This window comes from Silurus aristotelis, assembly GCF_946808225.1.
Source record: "Silurus aristotelis genome assembly, chromosome: 19".
Lineage (NCBI taxonomy): Eukaryota > Metazoa > Chordata > Actinopteri > Siluriformes > Siluridae > Silurus > Silurus aristotelis.
This window is the reverse complement of record NC_139592.1, coordinates 5,383,407-5,405,967: the sequence shown is the minus strand read 5'-3', so window position 1 is coordinate 5,405,967 and position 22,561 is coordinate 5,383,407. Positions and strand designations below refer to the sequence as shown.

The window sequence follows — 22,561 nt, the reverse complement described above, 5'->3', positions numbered from 1 at the left end:
TTTCTTTTTCAGTAGTGAAAATCTTAATTTTTTTTCACCCATTTCAATTTTTTTTTTTAGGAAAATCCAATCTGATGGATGCCATCAGTTTTGTCCTGGCAGAAAAGACCAGTAATCTTCGTGTCAAAACCCTAAAAGACCTGATCCATGGTGCGCCTGTGGGAAAGCCTGCAGCTAATCGTGCATGTGTCAGCATGGTCTACTGTGAGGACAACGATGAAGAGCGCACATTCACACGAGTGATAATCGGTACAGTAAATCTCATGAAATCATTTGACCGATACTACATAAGCTGCATGCAATGATCTTTTATGTATTTTAGGTGCCTCTTCTGAATACCGGATTAACAACAAGGTGGTTGGACTCTCAGAGTACAGTGAGGAACTGGAGAAACTGGGTATCCTCATCAAGGCCAGGAACTTCCTAGTATTTCAGGTACAAAGAATTGTTTTTGGTATGATAATAGCAACATTATAGCTCTATACAATTATTTTTTGCTAAATAATGTATATTTAAATATTTAAATTAAATTATATACAGTACAGACCAAAAGTTTGGACACACCTTCTCATTCAAAGAGTTTTCTTTATTTTCATGACTATGAAAATTGTAGATTCACACTGAAGGCATCAAAACTATGAATTAACACGTGGAATTATATATGGAATTATATACATAACAAAAAAGTGTGAAACAACTGAAAAATGTCATATTCTAGGTTCTTCAAAGTAGCCACCTTTTGCTTTGATTACTGCTTTGCACACTCTTGACATTCTCTTGATGAGCTTCAAGAGGTAGTCACCTGAAATAGTCTTCCAACAGTCTTAAAGGAGTTCCCCGAGAGATGCTTGGCACTTGTTGGCCCTTTTGCCTTCACTCTGCGGTCCAGCTCACCCCTAAACCATCTCGATTGGGTTCAGGTCCGGTGACTGTGGAGGCCAGGTCATCTGGCGCAGCACCCCATCACTCTCCTTCTTAGTCAAATAGCCCTTGATGCCTTCAGTGTGACTCTACAATTTTCATAGTCATGCCAATAGCATGCCAGCCAATAGCATCATTACCAACTTTACAATGCTGCTAACAGTTTACATATGATGTTGCTGCTGTCAGGGTGCTGTGGAGTCCATTGCCATGAAAAACCCCAAAGAGAGAACGTCTCTCTTTGAGGAGATCTCCCGCTCTGGGGAACTAGCTCAGGAATACGACCGGAGGAAGAAAGAGATGATAAAGGCAGAAGAGGACACCCAGTTCAATTACCACCGTAAAAAAAACATTGCAGCCGAACGCAAAGAAGCCAAGCAAGAGAAAGAGGAGGTGAAATCTAAATATCACATGATCTGATTTGACTTTTCTGAGCATTTAAAACAAAACATTTCGTCTCCTTTTTTAACCCCAGGCTGAGCGTTACCAGAGACTGAAGGACGAGGTTGTTAGAGCGAATGTGCAGTTACAGCTTTTCAAGCTCTACCACAACGAGTCTGAGATTGAGAAACTCAATCGAGAGCTGTCCCAGCGTAACCGGGAGATCGAGAAAGACAGAAAGAAAATGGATCACATCGAAGAGGAGCTGAAGGACAAAAAGAGAGAACTGGGGAGGATGATGAGGGAGCAGCAGAACGTCGAGAAGGAGATAAAGTGAGTGGCAAGAAACGTGTTGGATTGCATCGTTTATAGAGATCGAGTTAAATGCCGTTCGATAAAATAGGTTGTTTATTTTGTCACTGTCTGCCTCCTACAGAGAGAAAGATGCTGAGCTGAACCAGAAACGCCCTCAGTATATTAAAGCCAAAGAGAACACCTCACACAAAATAAAAAAGCTAGAGGCGGCACGTAAGTCTCTGCAGAACGCTCAGAAGATGTACAAGAAGCGTAAAGCAGACATGGAGGAGCTGGACCAAGAACAGGGAGCAGTGGAGACAGCCAGGCAGGAGTTTGAGGAGCGCATGGAGGAAGAGGCTCAGAGTCAAGGCCAGGACCTCACTCTGGAGGAGAACCAGGTTTGATCAGCTTCAGTTCCATTTATTTTTCACATTGTGCACATTTTAAAAATTAAGACATACATTTGCATGCTTGTATATTTGAAGTCGCTTCATAAGTAAAAGTCTCTGTCATAAATAGTTCAGTACAATTCTTTCAAAAGAGCCCTTATTTATCAGTTTACCGAATACCCAGATGATTCAGCTCAATATTAAATGCCCAACAGGTTCCAGGTATTCGAAATAATTACAAAAGTTTGTGCCACACACAGCCCTGGTTCATATTCACTCTAAATCTATACCACAAACATTTATATGTGAGTTAATGGTTCTCAGTTCCCAGGATCTATAACAATATTTAAATTTCTTTTTAATATATTATTTATTTAAAAGAGAAGAGACATCTTTTATGAAAGGTTAAAGATTCTTACTGACCAAAAGTGTATAGGTAAAGCTTACAGAGAGGTATACCATCCCAGTCATGACTGTAGAGTGCAGAAAGAATATAAAAAATATATTTTTCTCTAAAAATTCCCCAGTTTCTTCGATAAATTGAGTAAAGAGTTGAAGGTAATGTGTGAGGGAATGAAACCATTCCTTTGGATCAAAAATTCACAAGTTCAGTTCCCTGCACCACTGAGATATCACTGATGGGCCCCTGAGCATGGCCCTTACCCCTGATCTACTCAGCTTAATATATGAGTTAATTTTAAGATGCTTTGGATAAGAGCTAGAGATACACGTATATATATATTACTGTAAATTCTGATGTCTGGGATAAGATGGCTCATAACATGACTTCTATCACATATAAGTCATGAACTTAACTCTGTGTTTTACTAATCTTTGTTACAATTCCTGTACATTTTAATTTGTCGTACAAAATGTCTACCAGGTAAAGCAATACCACAGGCTGAAGGAGGAGGCGAGTAAACGAGCAGCCACTCTGGCACAAGAGCTGGAGAAGTTCAACCGAGATCAGAAAGCTGACCAGGACAGACTGGATCTAGAGGAGAGAAAGAAAGTGGAGACAGAGGTAGGCACACTTTAATGCAAATACAAATACTTTTTAAGGGTTATTTATGTCATATTAAAGCTACAACTAATGTTTTCACACACCAAACCTGGGACCTTACTGGATTCATGTATTTGCAACATCTTTCAAGTGGTATTTTATTTACATTTCCCAGGAACGTCCCATTGCCCAGGATGTTATATATAAAACAAACCACACATACCAGTGGTGGGTGAAGTACACAAAATCATGTAGTGCTCCCGTTAAACATTCACTTGAGTAAAAGTGCAAAAGTATTTGACTTCAAATGTACTTAAGTATCCAAAATACAATCCCCCGGTGGTTACGTTCCAAAACTCCCCACGATAAACGAAAATCTGCGATAAACATACGCCACCCTAAAAATGCATTTGTTTTATTGTTTAAGCAGTAAATCATCCTCCCACTCTCTTATAACACACACAGAAAACATTTGCAAGAATATAAAGAGATGAATTTTGTGTAAATTGGTAGAAATTCACATTTATAGTGAGTACGTGTACTGTACAGTATACAGTATACAGTGCGTAGCCTATGCATAGTTTCTCTGCTTGTTTATTGGTTGAAGTGTCCTATGACATCAAAAAAGAGGCGGAGTCAAAGATACACATCACCGCAACACTTCCTGTACTGTACTGTATTTCAACATAAAACTCCATAAAAACAATTCCCTATAAGTGTTTTGGTCTATCGTTCTATCCGCGAGAGGCCGGGAAAATCAGCCAAACAAATTAGTTATGTGGCAAATGCAATTCCGCGATAAACCAACCGGTAGTTATCTAGTAGTTAAATAGTTATCTCTTGACGTCAGATAAATAGTCGTGATGTCAAGAAGGCAAAACTATTCCAGGAATGCATCCTCTTCAATTACATCCAAATCATCTCTCTGCATCAATCTTCTCCAGATTGTGTTTCTGGCATGACACTGCAGCGTTTCACGATTTTTTGAGTAATTAAGAACAATACAATTTAAGAGCAGCAATTGTGAGGGTCATTATACACACTATGATTATTACTTTGATGTTGTTCACTGCAGGCTAAAATCAAGCAAAAAATAAGAGAGATTGAGGAAAACCAGAAACGTATTGAGAAACTGGAAGATTACATTGCAACCAGCAGGTATGACCATAAACCCTTTGTTTTCATCTTTGCTTCATTTCACTTATATCTTGGTCCTTAAATATTAAATCTTAGTGTCCTTTAATTATGACACGAGTTTTTCTCGAAATATCTTTTACTAGACAGTCGTTAGATGAACAGAGGAGGATGGAGGAGGAGCTGACTAAGGAAGTGGAGCTTGCCAAAAGGAGGATAGATGAGATAAACATGGAATTAAACCAGGTAAAACCTTACACACATACACAACAAGAGCAAACAACACTTTTTTGCCTTTTCATCATAATGCCACTGCAATCCAGGTGATGGAACAGCTTGGGGATGCGAGAATTGACCGGCAGGAAAATAGCCGTCAACAGCGCAAAGCTGAGATCATGGAGAGCATCAAGAGACTCTATCCAGGCTCTGTAGTGAGTAAAACTCTTGTATTTAATAAATGGCATTATTCTTTTCATCTTAGTTTTGGAAAATTGTTTTCACCACCACTGTAACACAATGCGTTAAGTGTTGATTCATTTTTAAGAGCAACACTGGTAATAGTTCCTTTGTAACTCAAGTCATTTTGTTAGCAATGTGTTCCATAATGTTGTGAATATCATGGTGAATAACAGCATAGCTGTGTTCAGCATGAGGCTACAGGTAATCACCGCTGTACTAATATCCAGCACATATACAGTGGCCTCTACTTATATTGGTACCATTGGAAATTATGAGCAGAAAACAACTGTGAAAAAGCTAGAATTGTTGACCCTTTTGGTCCTTATGTTCAAACAATTTACAAATATTCTCTGCTCTCCACAATTTTATGATACAGCGAATAATTATTGGTGCCCTTTTAGTCTATACTTTGAGCTACTTCCTATTGTCTTTACCTCCTTTTTTCATTACTTCCCTTTTTCCCCTATAATGCCTCATGAGGTTGGAAAATACATTGCAAATGATCTGAGGTCATTCCTCCATTAAAATCTCTCAGAATCTTTCCATTTGTACGATTCCCCTTGGTGGACTCTCCACTCCAGCTCTCTTAATAGGTTTTTACTGGTCTTAATATTGGGGGCCAATATTATTGGAGGGCACTGTATGGTGGATGCTAATTAAAATGATAAATATGGTGATATTTAACAAAGAAAAGTAATCAATTAGATGTAACTGTTGATGTGGTGAAGGAGTTAATTACATATATGGAATAAGTCCATACAGTGTCACACTTTGTTTTCCACCACATGAAAATCTTCCTGACAAAAGATTTCTTGATAACTTGACAGGTAAGAGAGACTGGTGAGGGAACGATGGAAGTTTATGCCTTGTATGCAATGCGAGTGAAACATCAATCCTTACAACTTACAACATATATTTTACACTATATATTCCTGATAGAGAATATGACGGGTTTTTTTATGTAATTGCCGGCAAACTGCTGTTGTCTAAAAGAAGTTTGTAATGCCATTTCATCACTGAATATTTTCCTGTTACAGCATGCCCCTAATGTACTTCATGCCTTATTTAATTTTTATTATTTACTCAGTATGGCAGGCTTATTGATCTGTGCCAGCCCACACAAAAGAAATATCAAATTGCTGTGACAAAAGTTCTGGGAAAGAACATGGACGCCATCATTGTGGACTCTGAGAAGACGGGTAGAGACTGCATACAGTATATCAAAGAGCAACGAGGAGAACCAGAGACTTTTCTACCCCTGGACTACCTCGAGGTACAGCCTGGAGTAAAAACTGAAAGATCATTTGCGAGCTCTCAATAATTTTTCAGTCATAAATGGTTTCTCTTGCGTTCTTCCTTAAAGGTGAAACCCACAGATGAGAAATTGAGGGAGCTGCGTGGAGCCAAGCTGGTGATTGATGTGATTCGCTACGAGCCACCTCACATTAAGAAAGCTTTGCAGTATGCCTGTGGAAATGCTCTCGTGTGTGAAAATGTGGAGGATGCACGTAGAATTGCCTTTGGAGGGCCTTACAGGCATAAGGTAAACAAAACCAGGAGAACAAGAATAAAATGCATACACTGAAACACATTTTGCCTGTATATGATAGCTTTCTCTATTAACACTTCGGTTTACTTTTTCAAGACTGTAGCTTTGGATGGGACACTTTTTCAAAAGTCTGGAGTGATCTCCGGAGGAGCAAGTGACCTCAAAGCAAAGGCTCGACGCTGGGATGAAAAAGCCGTGGACAAACTCAAAGACAAAAAAGAGAAGCTCACGGAGGAGCTCAAGGTTAACACAAAAAGAATTTGAAGGACCACGTTCCAAGGGTTAATCTCAACCTAGGAAAGCAGACAGTAAAAGAGGTTTTTGTTTATTCGCTCTTTTCAGGAGCAAATGAAGGCGAAGAGGAAGGAAGCAGAGCTACGCCAGGTGCAGTCTCAGGCGCATGGCTTACAAATGAGACTGAAGTACTCTCAGAGTGATCTGGAACAGACCAAAACACGTCACCTGTCCCTTAACATGCAGGTGCTCTGAAAAAATAAAATAAAATACAGTTGTTTCGATAAAACAACCTAAAAAGCTTTAGTCTTTATTCCATAAAGTCATATTTAGCTGAATCTCTTTGTAGGAGAAGTCAAAGCTGGAGAGTGAACTGGCAAACTTTGGACCCCGGATCAATGATATCAGGAGGATCATCCAATCACGTGAAAGAGACATCACACAGTTGAGAGACCGCATGAACCTGGTAGGAATTTGGACTGGATGATATCCAGCTACATCGTTCAATATGAATTACTGTATATTCAGAGTTTTGGGTAAAATCAGAAGTAAAGAAATTGATAATCAGATGTAACTTCAGAAATTGCAAAAGAGTTGTGAGGTGGTGTTTGTTGTAAACATTCTAAACTGGTATTGATGAGCAGTATTAAGTTAAGCCCCTCTGTCTGACAGTTTGCCATGCTGAAATGTGTTATAGGCTGTAATTACACTCGGAGAAATCTTGGAATTCCATATGAGGCCAAGATCAAATGCATAAATGACTATACAATCAATAAAATAAATATACAACTAATTAATTATTAATAGTATTATTAATTAATAGTTACTTAATTATTAATACTGCCCCTTTAGAAGACCTTTTTTTTACATGGTGGTTTCTTAATCTAAGCATTCGATTCAGTCGTGGATCGAATTATATACCAGATTAACGACACTGCTTAATTTATTCGATCAGTTTATTCTTCAAACCATGGACATGCATATTAAATTATCAAAAACATTAGGATAATATTGATAACTAATAATAGCAAAGTTATTTGTTAGAGCATAATATATTTTTATTACAAAGCAAAATATTAGGATGTGCTTGACCAACCACTATTTTATAAGCCGCTCTATGAAGGTGGATGCCGTTTTTGTTAAAGTAAACCAGATTAACAAACCCCGAACATCGAGTAGCTTTGTGAACACCAGCTAAGATCTTTAAATAAACCTTTGAAACTGCTGAATTCAGATCTATAAGTTCAATAAGAAGTAATACCATTTTACAGGTAGAGGATGAGGTATTTGTGGAATTCTGCAAAGAGATTGGAGTGAGAAATATCCGAGAGTTTGAGGAGGAGAAAGTCAAAAGACAAAACGAGATCGCCAAAAAACGGTAAGTTTTGGTGACATTCGGAATTTGCATTCATCTATTGAATGAGTTCTCATTTCTTATTAATTAATATTACAGGTTGGAGTTTGAGACCCAGAAGACCCGCTTAGCCATTCAGCTGGACTATGAAAAGAACCAACTAAAGGAGGACCAGGAGAAAGTGATGATGTGGGAGCAGACTGTGAAGAAGGATGAGAGTGAGATTGAAAGACTTAAGAAGGTAATGACAAAGGAAGTGGCTTCAGCTCCAAGGTCAAGTGTATATGGATTGTCCTATGTTTAGTTGTCCCTAGTCTGAATGTGTTTGATCCACAAAAAATCCTTTTTTCTTGATTTGCCCTTAAGGAAGAGCACCGACAGATGAAGATCATTGATGAGACCATGGCTCAGCTGCAGGACCTCAAAAACCAGCACCTCACAAAAAAAGGAGAGGTGAATGACAAGAACCGAGAGATGGAAGATATCCGGAAGAAACTCGGGTCAGCCAACAAGTAAGAAAATATCATTACAGTCTATTCCATCTAAATTTTGCAGCCTTTACCAAAAGTTATTTCTATTTTGTATAGAGTGTATTCCAAGCAAGACCTGTTAAGTTTGTATTGAAAATTGATAATTTGTGACTTTTTAAGAGAGCTGACTCAGCTCCAGAAAGAGGTGACGGCCATTGAGACAAAGCTAGAGCAGAAACGTAGTGACAGGCACAACCTTCTGCAGGCCTGTAAGATGCAGGACATCAAACTGCCCCTCAAATCAGGAACTATGGATGACATCAGCCAAGAAGAGGTGAAAACTGAACACCCTAATTCAATTATAGTTACAATTTTATTTATTTTTTTTCTATTTTAGTCAGTTTTAGTGACTTAATTTTTTTACTTGGAAGGGTTTCGTTCTAACAAGGAAACTCTTTGTTCTTTGAGGGTTCTTCAAAAGGAGCCTTAAATAAAAAAAAATAAAAAAAAAACCCTACAACCAAAAAAAAACATTTTTCTTTGTACCAATTTTGCTTACTGTTATATTGTGGGTTCTAAATGCAGGGAGCCTCCCAAGTTGATGAATCCATTAGCAGCCACAAAACCTCCAGCTCTGTGCACGCCAAGGAGGCCCTCATTGAAATCGACTACAGCAACTTACACGAGGACCTCAAAGTATTTCAAAAGCCTACAAGTCCAAATCCATCCTAATGCAACTTTCCATGACAAACATTGTATTGTAATATATAAAAACCACACAGAAGTCAGTCTTTTTCTTTTCGAACAGGATGCTTTGTCTGAGGAAGAGATCAAAATTGAGATGAACACTTTGCAGCAGAGGCTGAACGAGCAGCAGAGCATCCTTCAGCGCATCAGCGCGCCCAACATGAAGGCCATGGAGAAGCTTGAGAGCGTCAGGGACAAGTTCCAGGAGACCAGTGACGGTAAGAAAAGGCAGACCGGAACAAATTCTTTAATCTTTTTTTTTCTTTTCTGAAGTTTACAGAGACTGCGTAGCTTTATAAATGCCTCAGAAGCAGAATAATATTGATTTGTAAAAAACCTGCTTCAATAGCAGGAAGCCATTTGAGTACCAATAACTACCAATAACAGCAGAATTTTAAGACCATTAAAATCCTGGATATCCTAAATATTAATGTTAGCGGTGGACAGTAAACAAGTGAATGTAATTCGTTACTGTACTTAATTAGCTTTTTGTTTGCGTATCTGTACTTTACTAAAGTATTTCCATTCGGGGAGACTTTTATTTTAACATCACTACATTTAAAAGTCAAATATCGTAATTTTTACTCAAATACGTTTTGCGTAATCAGTCATTATTTTTTATTTATGAGTGAATAAAAACAACAGGTCAAGCACACAGCAAGCCACCAATCAGGGTATAGTAGGTATATAGGGGTACAGGGTATAGTCTTCAGTACCACTCATATTACATTACTTTATTACCATAAACTGTTTACATGCCGTTTTTCCACATCTTTTTATGGATTGCTGCTATTTGCTCTTTTGCACAATATTTTGTTTCCATTTTTGCTACTGGTCACTTTATGCCTTTTTACAAGAGGTTTACTGGCGGAGCTATTTTGTATTTTGTGTCTTGTATTGTGTAACAGTATTAGCATTTAATGTCCCATTGAGCTGTGTCCAAGCGTGCTCTTTTGCGCCATCTACTGGTAGATTATAGCGGGTACAATTGTTTATGTTTGGGTTTCTGCCCGAGCCCATTTTTACTGAGACACATGCTATCTGCAGGCTGTAGCTGCCGGTTAGCACCACTAAGAATAAAAGAAACGTGAAAATTTGAGATAAAATTAAGAATTAAGAGAGAAAGAAGATAGAGAAGAAGATAAAGGATTATTTAGCACCTCCGGGATGTCAGCTCACGAGGTTTGTGTTCTTTTAATGTTTTTTCTGTGATTAATGTCTTTTCAACGAAGTTGTAACATTGGATAAGAACAAGCTCTGATTAAACGACTAATTTGAATTCTTCTACAAGAGAGAGAGAAAAATGGACTGTTAAAGGAATTAAGACTAATCTCTCTCTATTGATGAACAACGCAAAAGACTGGAATATTTTCTATTGTTTAGATTTCTACTGATAAGTAACCTGCACATTCAGTGGATTTCAGTAAGTACCAGAAGATAAATATTCTGGCTTGGTAAAGATATTTAATAGTGTTTTGTAGTTACAGTTATTTAAATCTTGACTTTAAGTTATATCTAAAGAGTTATAACTGTGCTTCAAGTTTACAACAGTAAGCTAAAATAAGATCAACATTCATTCACTCATTACCAAATCGAATTGTAGCTGCTTCATTAAATTCTGCACTTAAGACTAAGTTATAAATAAAAATTAAATAGAATAAATAAAAACTCCAACAATGGCAGAGCATGAGGTTAATCCAGAAGTAAATGAAGATGGTGATGTGGAACAACCTCATACAGACAAGGAATTACAAGCAGCAGAAGGCACAGCTGATGATGTCTCTACTACCTCACAAAGAGCACGGAGAAGCCAAAGAGTCCGTACACTGACGGAAAAGGGCCAAGAACTCCACAAGGAGCTCGTAGAGAAGGCTGCATGTCGTTTCAGAGGACACTACGAGAAGTGGGAAGCTGCTGTTAAGGACGCTAAAGGAGCCATAGATGATAAGAACTCAGAGGATCTGCTACAGGACCATGTCTCCAAGGTTTCAAATGCTTCTGAGGGTGTGAATGCTGCCTGCCTATGTTGAGTTGAGACGCATTGAATCTCCAGATAATGAGACAAGACGGAGAATGGATACATGTGAAGCCATTACAAAGACAATTATCGGAGCAGTAGCAAAGTGCTCTAACCCAAGTAAATCTGAAGTTCAAGGAGATGAAAGCTGGAAAGAAACTGAGCCTATATATAAGTTAGTAGCCTCAGACAAGATGAGTGTAAAGTCACACCACACTAAGCTCTCTTCTCGCTCAAGGGTCTCCTCTAGAAACTCCAGCAGGCTTTCAGCCAAAAGACAAGATGCAGCTGCTGATGTTGCAGCAAATGAAGCTGCTCTGCAAGTTCTGCTTGAACAAGAAACTCATATGAAGGAAATCGAAAGACAAGAAGCGGAAATAGCACAAAGACAGAGAGCTCTAGAAGCTAAGCGCAGAGAAGTAGAGCGACTTGAGACAATAAAAAAGCTAAATGCAGCAAAGGCTCGACAGCAGGTGTATGAACAAAGTGAATGTTCAGATGAAGAGATATACAGCCTACTTCACCGCAGTCCTGCCAAAAACAATGAAGTCAAGTCTGAAAACAATGACTCACAATGCAAACAGTGTTCTTCACCGCAAATTATGACACCTCAACGAGAAGTGAACACGACAGATCTGGTCAAAGCATTTGCAGAGTCTCTTAGTGTAAGCTGTCTTCCGGTACCAGAGCCAACAATATTTAGTGGCGATCCTATTAGATCTAATGATTGGAAGATTTCCTTTCAAACTCTGATTGACAGGAAAAATATACCAGTTGAAGAGAAGACTTATTACCTGAGAAAGTATGTAAGTGGGCCTGCAAAGAAGGCAATAGAAGGCTACTTTCCGCTTGGCACAGAATCAGCATACTATGCAGCATGGTCAGTTCTCGAAGAGAGGTATGGCAATCCCTTCCTCGTAGCTAAAGCCTATCGAGACAAACTCGATGCATGGCCAAAGATAAGCTCTAAAGACAGTATGGAGCTTCAGGCATTTGTTGACTTCCTCTGCTGCTGCAAGACAGCCATGTTACAAATGAAGGGGCTTGAAGTGTTCAATGACTGCAATGAAAACCAAAAAATGCTTGCAAAACTCCCAGATTGGCTCACTTCAAGATGGAATAGAAAGGTTATGGAAGTGCAAGAGGAAAACCACACCTTCCCGAGCTTCAGCCAATTTGTGGACTTCATCTCACGGGAAGCCAAAATTGCCTGTAACCCCATAACATCTCTTTTCGCTCTGAAACCAATTGAAATTGAAAGTACAAAAACGCCAAAGAACAAAGGCTATGGAGCAAAGGTACTGGCAACTAACTTAAATGAAAGATCTGTCAGTACTAGTTGTGCGTACTGTGAGAAGTTGGGTCACAGCCTACTTAATTGATGGAAGTTAATGAGTGAGAGTATTCATGAGAGACTAAATTTTGTTCAAGACAAGAAGTTATGCTTTGGCTGTCTAAAGTCTGGTCACCACTCCAAGGATTGTGAAAGCAGAGCCACCCGTGATACATGCGATAAAAAACATCCAACATGTCTTCATGATAACCGTACCAGAGAAGAAAGAACAAGAAAAAATCAAACCAGCATTGACAGGACAAGACAAAGAAACCCAGACACTTTACAAGATGATACCGTCACACCAACAACGAGCGAAGCAACATCTAACAGAGTCGCACAGAATGTTGATGACACTCACACATCCTCCATTGTTCCAGTATGGGTGTCAGCTGAAGGCAAGCCAGAGCATGAAGTTCTTGTGTACGCGCTCCTTGATACGCAGAGCGACACAACCTTTATTCTCGAAGAAACAGCACAAGCTCTGCATATTAAAGGTAAATCAGCTCAGCTAAGGCTTACCACCATGTCATCAAGAAACACAGTTGTGTCGTGTCGCAAGCTCTCAGGTCTACAAGTAAGAGGATTTTATTCAAATAAGACAATTTCCCTACCAGTAACATATGCAAGGGACTTCATACCTGCAAACCGAGATCACATTCCAACCCCTGGAACAGCCAAGGCATGGCCTCATCTTGAATGCATTGCGGAGAAGATTGCTCCACTACAAAGCTGTGATATTGGCCTACTGATTGGCTACAACTGCCCCCAAGCACTTGTTCCTCGTCAAGTTGTGTCAGGAAACGAAAATCAGCCGTTCGCACAAAGGACTGATCTGGGATGGAGTATTGTGGGTTATGGCAATCCATGTCTTTATTATGGAGATCCTTTTGGAGTAAGTCATCAAGTCATTGTGAAGGAAGTGGTGCCGGATATTCAAACCTCCTCAAACATCACCAACAAGGTTCACTATGTTTTCAGAACTCAAATAAAGGAAATTATCTCCCCTACAGAGGTCCTGAAAATGTTGGAATCTGACTTTGTTGAGAAGTTCCCAGAAGATGTAAACATCTCTCAAAAAGATCTCAGATTTCTAGCAAAGATAAGGAAAGGCATTAGACACAAGGAGGATGGCCATTTTGAGATGCCACTCCCATTCAAGAGTGAAAGGCCTAACCTGCCAGATAACAAGGCATGTGCTATTCATCGCCTCAAATGTTTAGGAAAAAAGCTCAAGAGGAACAAGCAGTACTACATGGACTACAAGAAGTTCATGGATGAGATAATAGCCCTTGGGGATGCTGAAAGAGTACCAGAGCAAGACATCGACAAGAGACCAGCTTGGTACATCCCACACCATGGGGTGTATCATCCCCAAAAACCCGGAAAGATTCGCGTTGTCTTTGACGCCTCCGCCAAGTTCAGAGGCACCTCACTAAATGACCATCTCCTGACTGGTCCAGAGCTAACAAACACCCTGCTTGGAGTCTTGTGTCGCTTCCGAAGAGGCCCAGTGGCTTTCATGTGTGATATTGAACGCATGTTCCACCAGTTTCATGTGAATGCTTGCGATCAAGATTACCTACGGTTCTTGTGGTGGGAGAACGGAGACCTCGAAACTCCATTCACTGTCTACCGAATGAAAGTACACTTATTCGGCGCAGCGTCTGGCCTCAAACACCTCGCAGCTGAAGGAGAAGGAAGTTTTGATGAAGAAACCATCAAGTTCATCAAAACTAACTTCTATGTCGATGATGGACTAGGAAGTGTCGACACTGAAGATCAAGCAATACAGCTTGTCAATGAAGCACGCAAGCTCTGCAGGATGGGCAACCTTCGGCTGCATAAGTTCATCTCAAACAGCACCCAAGTTCTAGCTTCGCTTCCAAAGGAAGAATGTGCTGTAGTTGCCAAAGATCTAGATATGGCACTTGGTGAAGTGCATATGGAGAGGGCACTTGGCGTACAATGGTGTGTGGAATCAGACCAATTCCAGTTCCGAGTGGTTGTTAAGGAAAATCCACTCACCCGAAGAGGAGTATTATCCACAGTCGCCTCTGTGTTCGATCCATTTGGGTTGTGTCGCCTTTCATTTTGCTAGGAAAGCAAATCTTGCAACAAATGTGCCGAGATAAGCTCAGCTGGAATGATAGCTTACCTGACAGTCTTCGACCTCAGTGGGAGTCTTGGCTGCGGGACTGGGGAAACCTGGCAGATGTAAAGATTTGCAGATGCTACATTTCTTCAAACTTCAAGGCACAACACTATGAACTGCATCATTTTTCCGACGCAAGTGCGTCTGGATATGGCATGTGCACCTATCTGAGAGCAGTAAGCACATCTGGTGAAGTTTACTGCACCTTGGTGATGGGAAGATCGAGAGTTCCACCATCCAAAGTCACAACTATACCACGTCTAGAGTTGTCAGCGGCCGTTGTTGCTGTTCGTACCGGTGACATGCTAAAAAAGGAATTGGGAATAGAAATCTCAGAAGAAAGGTACTGGACTGACTCTAAAGTGGTGCTCGGCTATATCAGTAATGAGGCCAGAAGGTTTCACGTGTTTGTTGCAAACCGTGTCGAACGCATCAAACAAAGTACAGAGTCAACACAATGGTGGTATGTAACTTCCAAAGACAATCCGGCAGACCACGCCTCAAGAGGCCTTACAGCAGAACAACTTGTAGCTTCAAACTGGTTCAAGGGCCCAGATCTTCTCTGGCAGAAGGTCATAACCAGTAGTGTACTCAAGGTGGGAGAGTTATCAAACAGTGACCCAGAGGTCAGGAAAGTTCAAGTCCACACGATACAAGCAGAAGAACAAAGGTCACTGTTAGATCGGCTTCAGAAGTTTTCCGACTGGTTGAGAATGATTAAAGCTGTGGCCAGACTCAAGCGCTATGTTAAAGAAGCAAAGGATCACAAGAAGTCATGTAACATGGTTAACATCGGTCCTTTTTACGTCAAGGATGGCCGCAAGGAGTTAAAGCGTTATGGATTGTTAATCACCTGCATGTGCTCCAGAGCAGTACATTTTGAGATGCTTGATGATCTATCAACGGATTCCCTCATCAACTCTTTACGTGCATTCATAGCCATAAGAGGTACAGTTCGGCAGATAAGATGTGATCAAGGCACGAACTTTGTCGGCACCAGAAATGAGTTTGCTGAAGCATTCAAGGAAATGGATCAAGCAAAGCTGGAAAAACTGGACTGCGAGTTTCTCATGAACACCCCAGCGTCAAGTCACATGGGCGGTGTCTGGGAAAGACAAATCCGCACCATAAGAAGTGTACTCACGTCAATCCTGGATCAATCAAGCAAACAACTCGACAGCTCTTCTCTAAGGACATTCTTGTATGAGGTAATGGCAGTCATCAATAGCAGGCCATTGACTACTGACCAACTGTGTGATCCATCAAACCCAGAACCTTTAACGCCAAACCACATACTGACCATGAAGTCAACAATCATCTCTCCACCTCCAGGAAGGTTTGTAAAGGAAGATCTTTATCTTCGTAAGAGGTGGCGTCGTGTTCAACTCCTCGCCAACACCTTCTGGACAAGGTGGAAAAAGGAGTATTTGTTAAACCTTCAAGGTAGACAGAAGTGGACCAAGGAGCATAGAAATGCTAAGGTTGATGATGTTGTTCTCCTGAAGGACGAGATAACTCCACGCAGCCAGTGGAAATTGGCGAAGATCACTGAAGTCTACCCTGGAAAGGATGGAATAGTGAGGAAGGTAAAATTGTTAACGAGTGATCAAAACCTGGACGAAGAAGGAAAACGTACTTCGAAACCCGTTCATCTGGAAAGGCCCATTCAGAAGATAGTCGTTCTGATGGAGGCAGAAGAAGATTCTCAACCTCGCTCTGCCTAAAATGTAGTTCATATTCTTTAATTCATAAGCTATTCATTAGTCATAGTTGATCATTTGTTCTTTAAAAATCACAAGTGACTGGTGGGAGTGTAACAGTATTAGCATTTAATGTCCCATTGAGCTGTGTCCAAGCGTGCTCTTTTGCGCTATCTACTGGTAGATTATAGCGGGTACAATTGTTTATGTTTGGGTTTCTGCCCGAGCCCATTTTTACTGAGACACATGCTATCTGCAGGCTGTAGCTGCCGGTTAGCACCACTAAGAATAAAAGAAACGTGAAAATTTGAGATAAAATTAAGAATTAAGAGAGAAAGAAGATAGAGAAGAAGATAAAGGATTATTTAGCACCTCTGGGATGTCAGCTCACGAGGTTTGTGTTCTTTAAATGTTTTTTCTGTGATTAATGTCTTTTCAACGAAGTTGTAACATTGGATAAGAACAAGCTCTGATATCTTGTTTTTTTTTTGTTGTTTTCTTTTGTGAGCAGTTCTCACGGGTTGTCAAGATCAGAATAAACCCTGTTTTATGACTCTACATCGTGCGTTCGTTGATCCTTGAGGGTGCTACATATTGTCTTGCACTGTCTTGTGTTGTCTTGCACTGTCTTGTATTGTCTTGCACTGCTTGCACCAGGTTGCACACATGCACTATATGTAGCGAGGACACTTGCTAGTCCTTAGCCCTGTGTTTTTCTGTTTTCTGTGATTGTTGTTAAATGTAGCACCAGGGTTTAGGAGGAACGTTGTTTCATTTCACTGTGTACTGCGTCAGCTATATATGGTTGAAATGACAATAAAAGCTTCTAGACTTGACTTGACTTGACTTGACTATAGGGCTGATTAGCATCAGTTCAACAGCAAGCAGGACATTTTAAAAGCAATAAATGATTAAAGAAACTCCTGACTCTAACGTGCTGCAACACCCGTGGTCTTATTTGCATGATTATTTAAAATTAGTTATCAATTAGTGTTTGACTCATTAATATCATTTTATTAATAGATCGATGTGCTGAGAGTCACATTAGAGTCTTTTCACATAAACTGAGTTGATTAAGCAAAGAGTTTTGTGACAAAAATAATAATAGTAACATTATAGCCGTAATAAATCATAGTACTTTGGACACTTATTGTAAGATAGCAGTACGGTAATAATTGATGTAAACAAAATTATACTCTCTAATAAATTGGATCTTCTGGCCTTCATCTTAAAGTCATATAGTACAAGACATGGGAAGGCCAGTTGGGGAGAGGTCTCCAGTATGTCACCCATCTGACTTATTGTCTTGTTTGTATTCACTCATTTCTTAGAGTTTTAAATTAGCTTTCAACTTTAGTTGGCTCAGCTTTCAAACGACTTGGTTAAAGTCCAAATCTCCTTCAAGCTGTGGAAGGCACTAATCCGTAATGATGGTAGCTTAACCTGGAACTGTGATGGGTGTAGGGAAAAAGGACAATGTTATTGGTTCACTTTCAAATATACTAACGTTTTTTCCCTTCTCTTTCGTTTTCGTTTTACTGTCTATTCTATTTATCATGTTGTTGGTAAACATGTAAGTTAATTTCCATTTCTACTCTAGTAGAAGATTAAATGCTGTATGTCTATTTACAGTGGTTCTCACATATCTGCCATTTGCTCAATAATAAATTAGTGCTATAGAAGTGGCTTGATGAAAGAAAAATCTATTTCCTCTGGGGATCCATCACTGTCTCAGGGGTTTGTGTTGAAGCTATTTCAAGTTGTTTGACTTTGTGCTTCGTAACTGCAGCCCTTGAGGACTCACTGTCATGTTCATCATGGATTACTTCCTCCTTCAGTTCCTTGCCCTGTGACCTTGAAATTTAAAATAATAGCATATGCTGTGGTCATTTTTAGTGCCTGTCTTGGCTTTCATGACCAAATGGTGTGGCCCTTTGCTGATGATGCTTCCTGCCACACTTTTGTGAGCTCACTAAAGGGGCTGGGCTTTTTTTTTTTTTTTTGCTATAAGTGAGCTAGCGAATTAGTAGGCATTTGACAGATTTGTCATGGCTCTATGCTTAGTTTAATGCCTCAAAATAGATGTTATCATTGTTGAAATGCTTAATGGACGATGTTCAAAGCTTAACTGCTCAATGGACAGTGTTTCTCTGATTCTGGATTCAAAAAAAGGATGCAGCTGCTTATTTCACATAGTTAGCACAAGTCTGGTTTTGGATTCAGTTCTCTATTTAGTACATGCTGATGAATAGATTTGCTTATCTTTCCCGCCTCATTCAGAGCTCTTTTGATCTCAGTTCACTGTTGATGTTTTTAATGCACTTCAGACCATCTCATCATTATATGGGTGTAGGATATAAATGGTTTTCAGCCAGTAAAGATCAGTTCTTATCCCTGTTTTCCAAGGACGTTTCATGAATGCTATTTCTATGTGTCTTGTTTGGAGAGCTCTCACTTGAATTTCATCTCTGGGATTTAACAGCATGCTAAACTTTCATACAGTTCTCCCTGCTCAGGTCTGCTATTTCAGACAGCAGATGGCGACGTTACATTTTTCTCTCTTAACCACCATTGCAGTTTGGCATATGAAGCTTTCAGAGGCAGCCAAGTACAGTTTTGGATTTCATTCTCTTTAGGAATGTGTGCTGAAATAGTGTGCAGTGCTGCTAAAACAAAATCTTATGTGTATGTATTCAATTTCATTGTCTCAACCTTATTATTATGTGAAAGAGCTGTAAGGCATGCAACCCTCTGCTCTAGTTTTCTGCCTAAGTTCTGTTTTTTTTATCTAGAGAGCTAATTCTGGATTTTTCTATAGACTTTTCTCAATGTCTCCAGTAGCTTTTTCAGATTTTAGAGCTCAAGATCCATTGCAGATCAATGTTTTTCAAGAAATTCAGACCTTCTTTCTCCTAAATGTCTATTTCCATATTTATAAAATCTTAACAGTAGTGGCCTAATCGCATTTATTAATACATCCACACTGCATGCAGCATGCAAATAAGGAAAAGGATTGTAGTTAACCACTAACTAGGATTTGAAAAGGAAACTTCAACCTTTGCCTGTTTGATCGCTTACATTTACTTTGCATATTTCCTGCAATTACTTGAATTCGCTTGTTTGTGTTTTTCGTTCTATTTCTTCAGAGTTTGAAGCAGCACGAAAGAGAGCCAAGAAGGCCAAACAGGCTTTCGAACAGATTAAGAAGGAGAGGTTCGACCGATTTAATACCTGCTTTGAGTCTGTCGCGACCAATATTGATGAAATCTACAAAGCCCTGTCTCGTAACAGCAGCGCACAGGTATGAAATTAAAATACTACTACATTTTAAGATCAATAAAACTGTCTTTAAGGGAACACACAGCATTTTTTTCCCTTTAGCGGTCTATCGTCTGCATCTGTAGCATTTAATAACTACCATTTAAAACAAATTCTGCAAACAAATTACATGTTTACACGAAACTGACATATAATGATAATTATACACTTAATGACAATCATTGATTTTCTTAGGTTTTAAAAATTGTGGGACTTAATAGAACTAAAATGAATAGAATCAAAATTAAATAAGTCTGATTAGAAATAGAGAGAGAGAGAGAGAGAGAGAGAGAGAGAGAGAGAGAGAATTGATCCCATAGAGAAACTATTGGCGCAGCAGAAAATCAAGGCATCAACTAAGAAAAGCCTTACAAGGTCATAGATTGGCAGATTCTTCTAAATTTAGTTTAATGCTAGTTTTAACTTCGTTTTTTTTTTTTTTTTACATCCAAGCATCAAGCCCCCAATTTTACCATCTGGCAAGGGTTAGTTATCTCTAAATGTAGAAATTAAATAGATTTAGAGCTACATTTACAAATACATTTGAAAAGAATTGTTGAAAAATATGCATAATCATTAATTGAGTAGGTGTTGAATGAATAGGTCTTGGCCTTTTCCTCATTACAGGAAAACATGTTAAATGTATTGTTTGTGGTAATCACACACACTATTCTCAGTGCACTTCATAGTTCCAAAAGCACCAAATGCTGCGTTCATATTTTATTTTTAGTTCACGATGTGCTTTTGCTATAGTTTTTGGTCCTGTTTCTGCCCCTGTGTTATTATTGGTCTGTTCCATAATGTGTGTACCTGCTTACTGTGTATACACAATATGCACTGTTGTAAATAAGTTAATATGTTCCATCTCAGGCATTTCTAGGCCCAGAGAACCCTGAGGAACCATACTTAGATGGGATCAATTATAACTGTGTGGCACCAGGAAAGAGATTTAGACCGATGGACAACCTGTCTGGAGGTGAGAAGACAGTGGCAGCCCTCGCTCTGCTTTTCGCCATTCACAGGTAAAATCTATTATGAAGTACAGATAATTAATTGTCCAAAAACATTTTTTACTTAAAGTTGCAAGAACTATTGGCACGTTTCATAAAAAAGATAAAATGAATGAAACACAATAATTCTGTCTTTCAACGGTCTAACGGTTTTCATTGACAGCAATGAGTTTTTAAATGATTTGGGCGTATAGTAAAATAGTCTGTGATGCTAATAACTCAGATGCATTAATATAAAATACTCAATGACCCATGCAGCATTACCAGCACTATCCAGTTACTGGCAGGTTTCCAGCAATTTTTTAAAATCAGTGTTTTTCAATACTTCTGAAAACTTTAAAATCCATTTAAATTTATAAAAAAATATCATTCATTCAATAAATTACCAATTCTATATAGGACATCACTTACTGCGATATTTCCATGAAGGGTGCCAACATTTCCACAAGGCAGCCTATATACTCTTCCAGCTCATTGTATTTTTATGAGATTTGTATTTAAATGAGAATTATCCTTCAGCTACAAGCCTGCTCCCTTTTTTGTCCTCGATGAGATCGATGCTGCTCTTGATAACACAAACATTGGGAAGGTACGTGTATGTACGTTAATCTATGACTATATCACAACACTTAACTGAAATTATATTTTGATCTTTTACAACTATGTTATTTAAGAATCCTTCTCTGTTTATTTCCTGCAGGTGGCCAATTATATAAAAGACCAGTCGCTCCAAAACTTCCAGGCAGTCGTTATTTCACTGAAAGAAGAGTTTTACACTAAGGCTGATTCTCTTATTGGGGTTTACCCTGAGGTGTGTGTGTGTGTGTGTGTGTGTGTGTGTGTGTGTGTGTGTGTGTGTGTGTGTGTGTGTGCGTGTGTGCGTGTGTGCGTGTGTGCGTGTGTGCGTGTGTGCGTGTGTGTGTGTGTGTGTGTGTGTGTGTATTTAAATCATAATACCTAATACCTATAAAAAAAAAATAAACAGGTGGCCAGGTTTATATAATTACACCCCCTTTACATGCCCACCATGATTTCTGAAACTCATACAGATTTAATCACTCAAATGTATTAACATCAATGAAAGTGTCATAACACCATTAAAAGTATTAATAAATACAAATTATACTGGGGAAAAAATTGGATTATTTAAGTACTCTTAACTCTACTGCTCTTCTACTCTGCTGTTAAAGGAGACTTCGGATCCTCAGCTGTTATAACAGTTTCTGGATCCTTAAGTTAATTATTTTCCAACACAACCACGTCTCAATGTTTTATTCCAGCATTATGGTGGGCTGGGATTTGAGCTCCTGACCTTCCAATTAAAAGGCACCTTTTTACCCACTGAACTACACACTTCCCAGCTATAATTCTGTAATTTGCCCACATTTCTATTACACATTACTACCAAATAACAAGTCCTGGATTCAGCAAAACTGTCATGCAAGTTGTGGTAACATTGTTCACTAACTAACCAGCTGATTATTAATATTTTTTTCACACAGCAAGGAGACTGTGTCATCAGCAAGGTGCTGACCTTTGACCTCTCCCAGTATCCCGATGCAAATCCGAATCCAAACGATTGAATTCAGTCGGATTTGTTTGCGGAAATCTCACAGCAGACTTTGCTGATGGTAACGATCATTAACACACCAGTGATGTGAGTTTAGTGCATACGAAATGCTTAGCAGTGTGTCGAACAGATTTATGTGCAGTGTTGTGTGTGCATGCTCCCACGCCAGCAATCATTGTATTTCTAAACACTATTACATGCTGTTAAAACTGTGAACACTTCATGAACTTGTGACCTTAACATCGAAGATGAATAATGCTTATTCAGCGTTAACACAATGTCTGGTGCCTATAAATGAAAATCATGATGTTTTGTGTTGTGGTGTTTATCTACATGTTTGATATTTGAAATGATTATTATTCACACACTACTGGCATGTTTGTGCTGTAATTTGCTTTGTCATTTTATAGAATGTCTGAAATCAAAGAGACAGTAAAATCACAATGAAAAGCAAATCCTCTGTTAATGTAGCACTCGTTAAATGCAGACTGAATAAATAAACGGCAGTAAATATCCAGAG

General features: G+C 39.1%; 1 protein-coding gene and 1 long non-coding RNA gene across 2 annotated transcripts in view; both read left to right on the top strand.

Annotated features, from left to right (window-relative positions):
* The window catches only part of smc1a (structural maintenance of chromosomes 1A), a 24,203-nt gene extending 1,642 nt beyond the window's left edge, over positions 1-22,561 (top strand). Inside the window, exons 2-26 of the mRNA XM_083521103.1 lie at positions 61-249; positions 323-435; positions 1,111-1,314; positions 1,397-1,635; positions 1,739-1,997; positions 2,872-3,012; positions 4,067-4,149; positions 4,272-4,371; positions 4,449-4,556; positions 5,672-5,857; positions 5,948-6,127; positions 6,230-6,376; positions 6,476-6,613; positions 6,717-6,833; positions 7,639-7,745; positions 7,821-7,962; positions 8,088-8,233; positions 8,372-8,525; positions 8,777-8,887; positions 9,000-9,156; positions 19,290-19,444; positions 20,332-20,483; positions 20,991-21,060; positions 21,172-21,282; positions 21,974-22,561. Coding sequence (XP_083377229.1) covers positions 61-249; positions 323-435; positions 1,111-1,314; positions 1,397-1,635; positions 1,739-1,997; positions 2,872-3,012; positions 4,067-4,149; positions 4,272-4,371; positions 4,449-4,556; positions 5,672-5,857; positions 5,948-6,127; positions 6,230-6,376; positions 6,476-6,613; positions 6,717-6,833; positions 7,639-7,745; positions 7,821-7,962; positions 8,088-8,233; positions 8,372-8,525; positions 8,777-8,887; positions 9,000-9,156; positions 19,290-19,444; positions 20,332-20,483; positions 20,991-21,060; positions 21,172-21,282; positions 21,974-22,054 — 3,590 coding nt within the window. The 3' untranslated portion in view covers positions 22,055-22,561. The remainder of the gene's footprint in view (positions 1-60; positions 250-322; positions 436-1,110; positions 1,315-1,396; positions 1,636-1,738; positions 1,998-2,871; positions 3,013-4,066; positions 4,150-4,271; positions 4,372-4,448; positions 4,557-5,671; positions 5,858-5,947; positions 6,128-6,229; positions 6,377-6,475; positions 6,614-6,716; positions 6,834-7,638; positions 7,746-7,820; positions 7,963-8,087; positions 8,234-8,371; positions 8,526-8,776; positions 8,888-8,999; positions 9,157-19,289; positions 19,445-20,331; positions 20,484-20,990; positions 21,061-21,171; positions 21,283-21,973) is intronic.
* Positions 16,260-16,701, top strand: LOC310715003. Its single transcript, XR_014530209.1, has 2 exons — positions 16,260-16,537; positions 16,655-16,701. It is a non-coding gene; the product is annotated as an uncharacterized lncRNA (long non-coding RNA).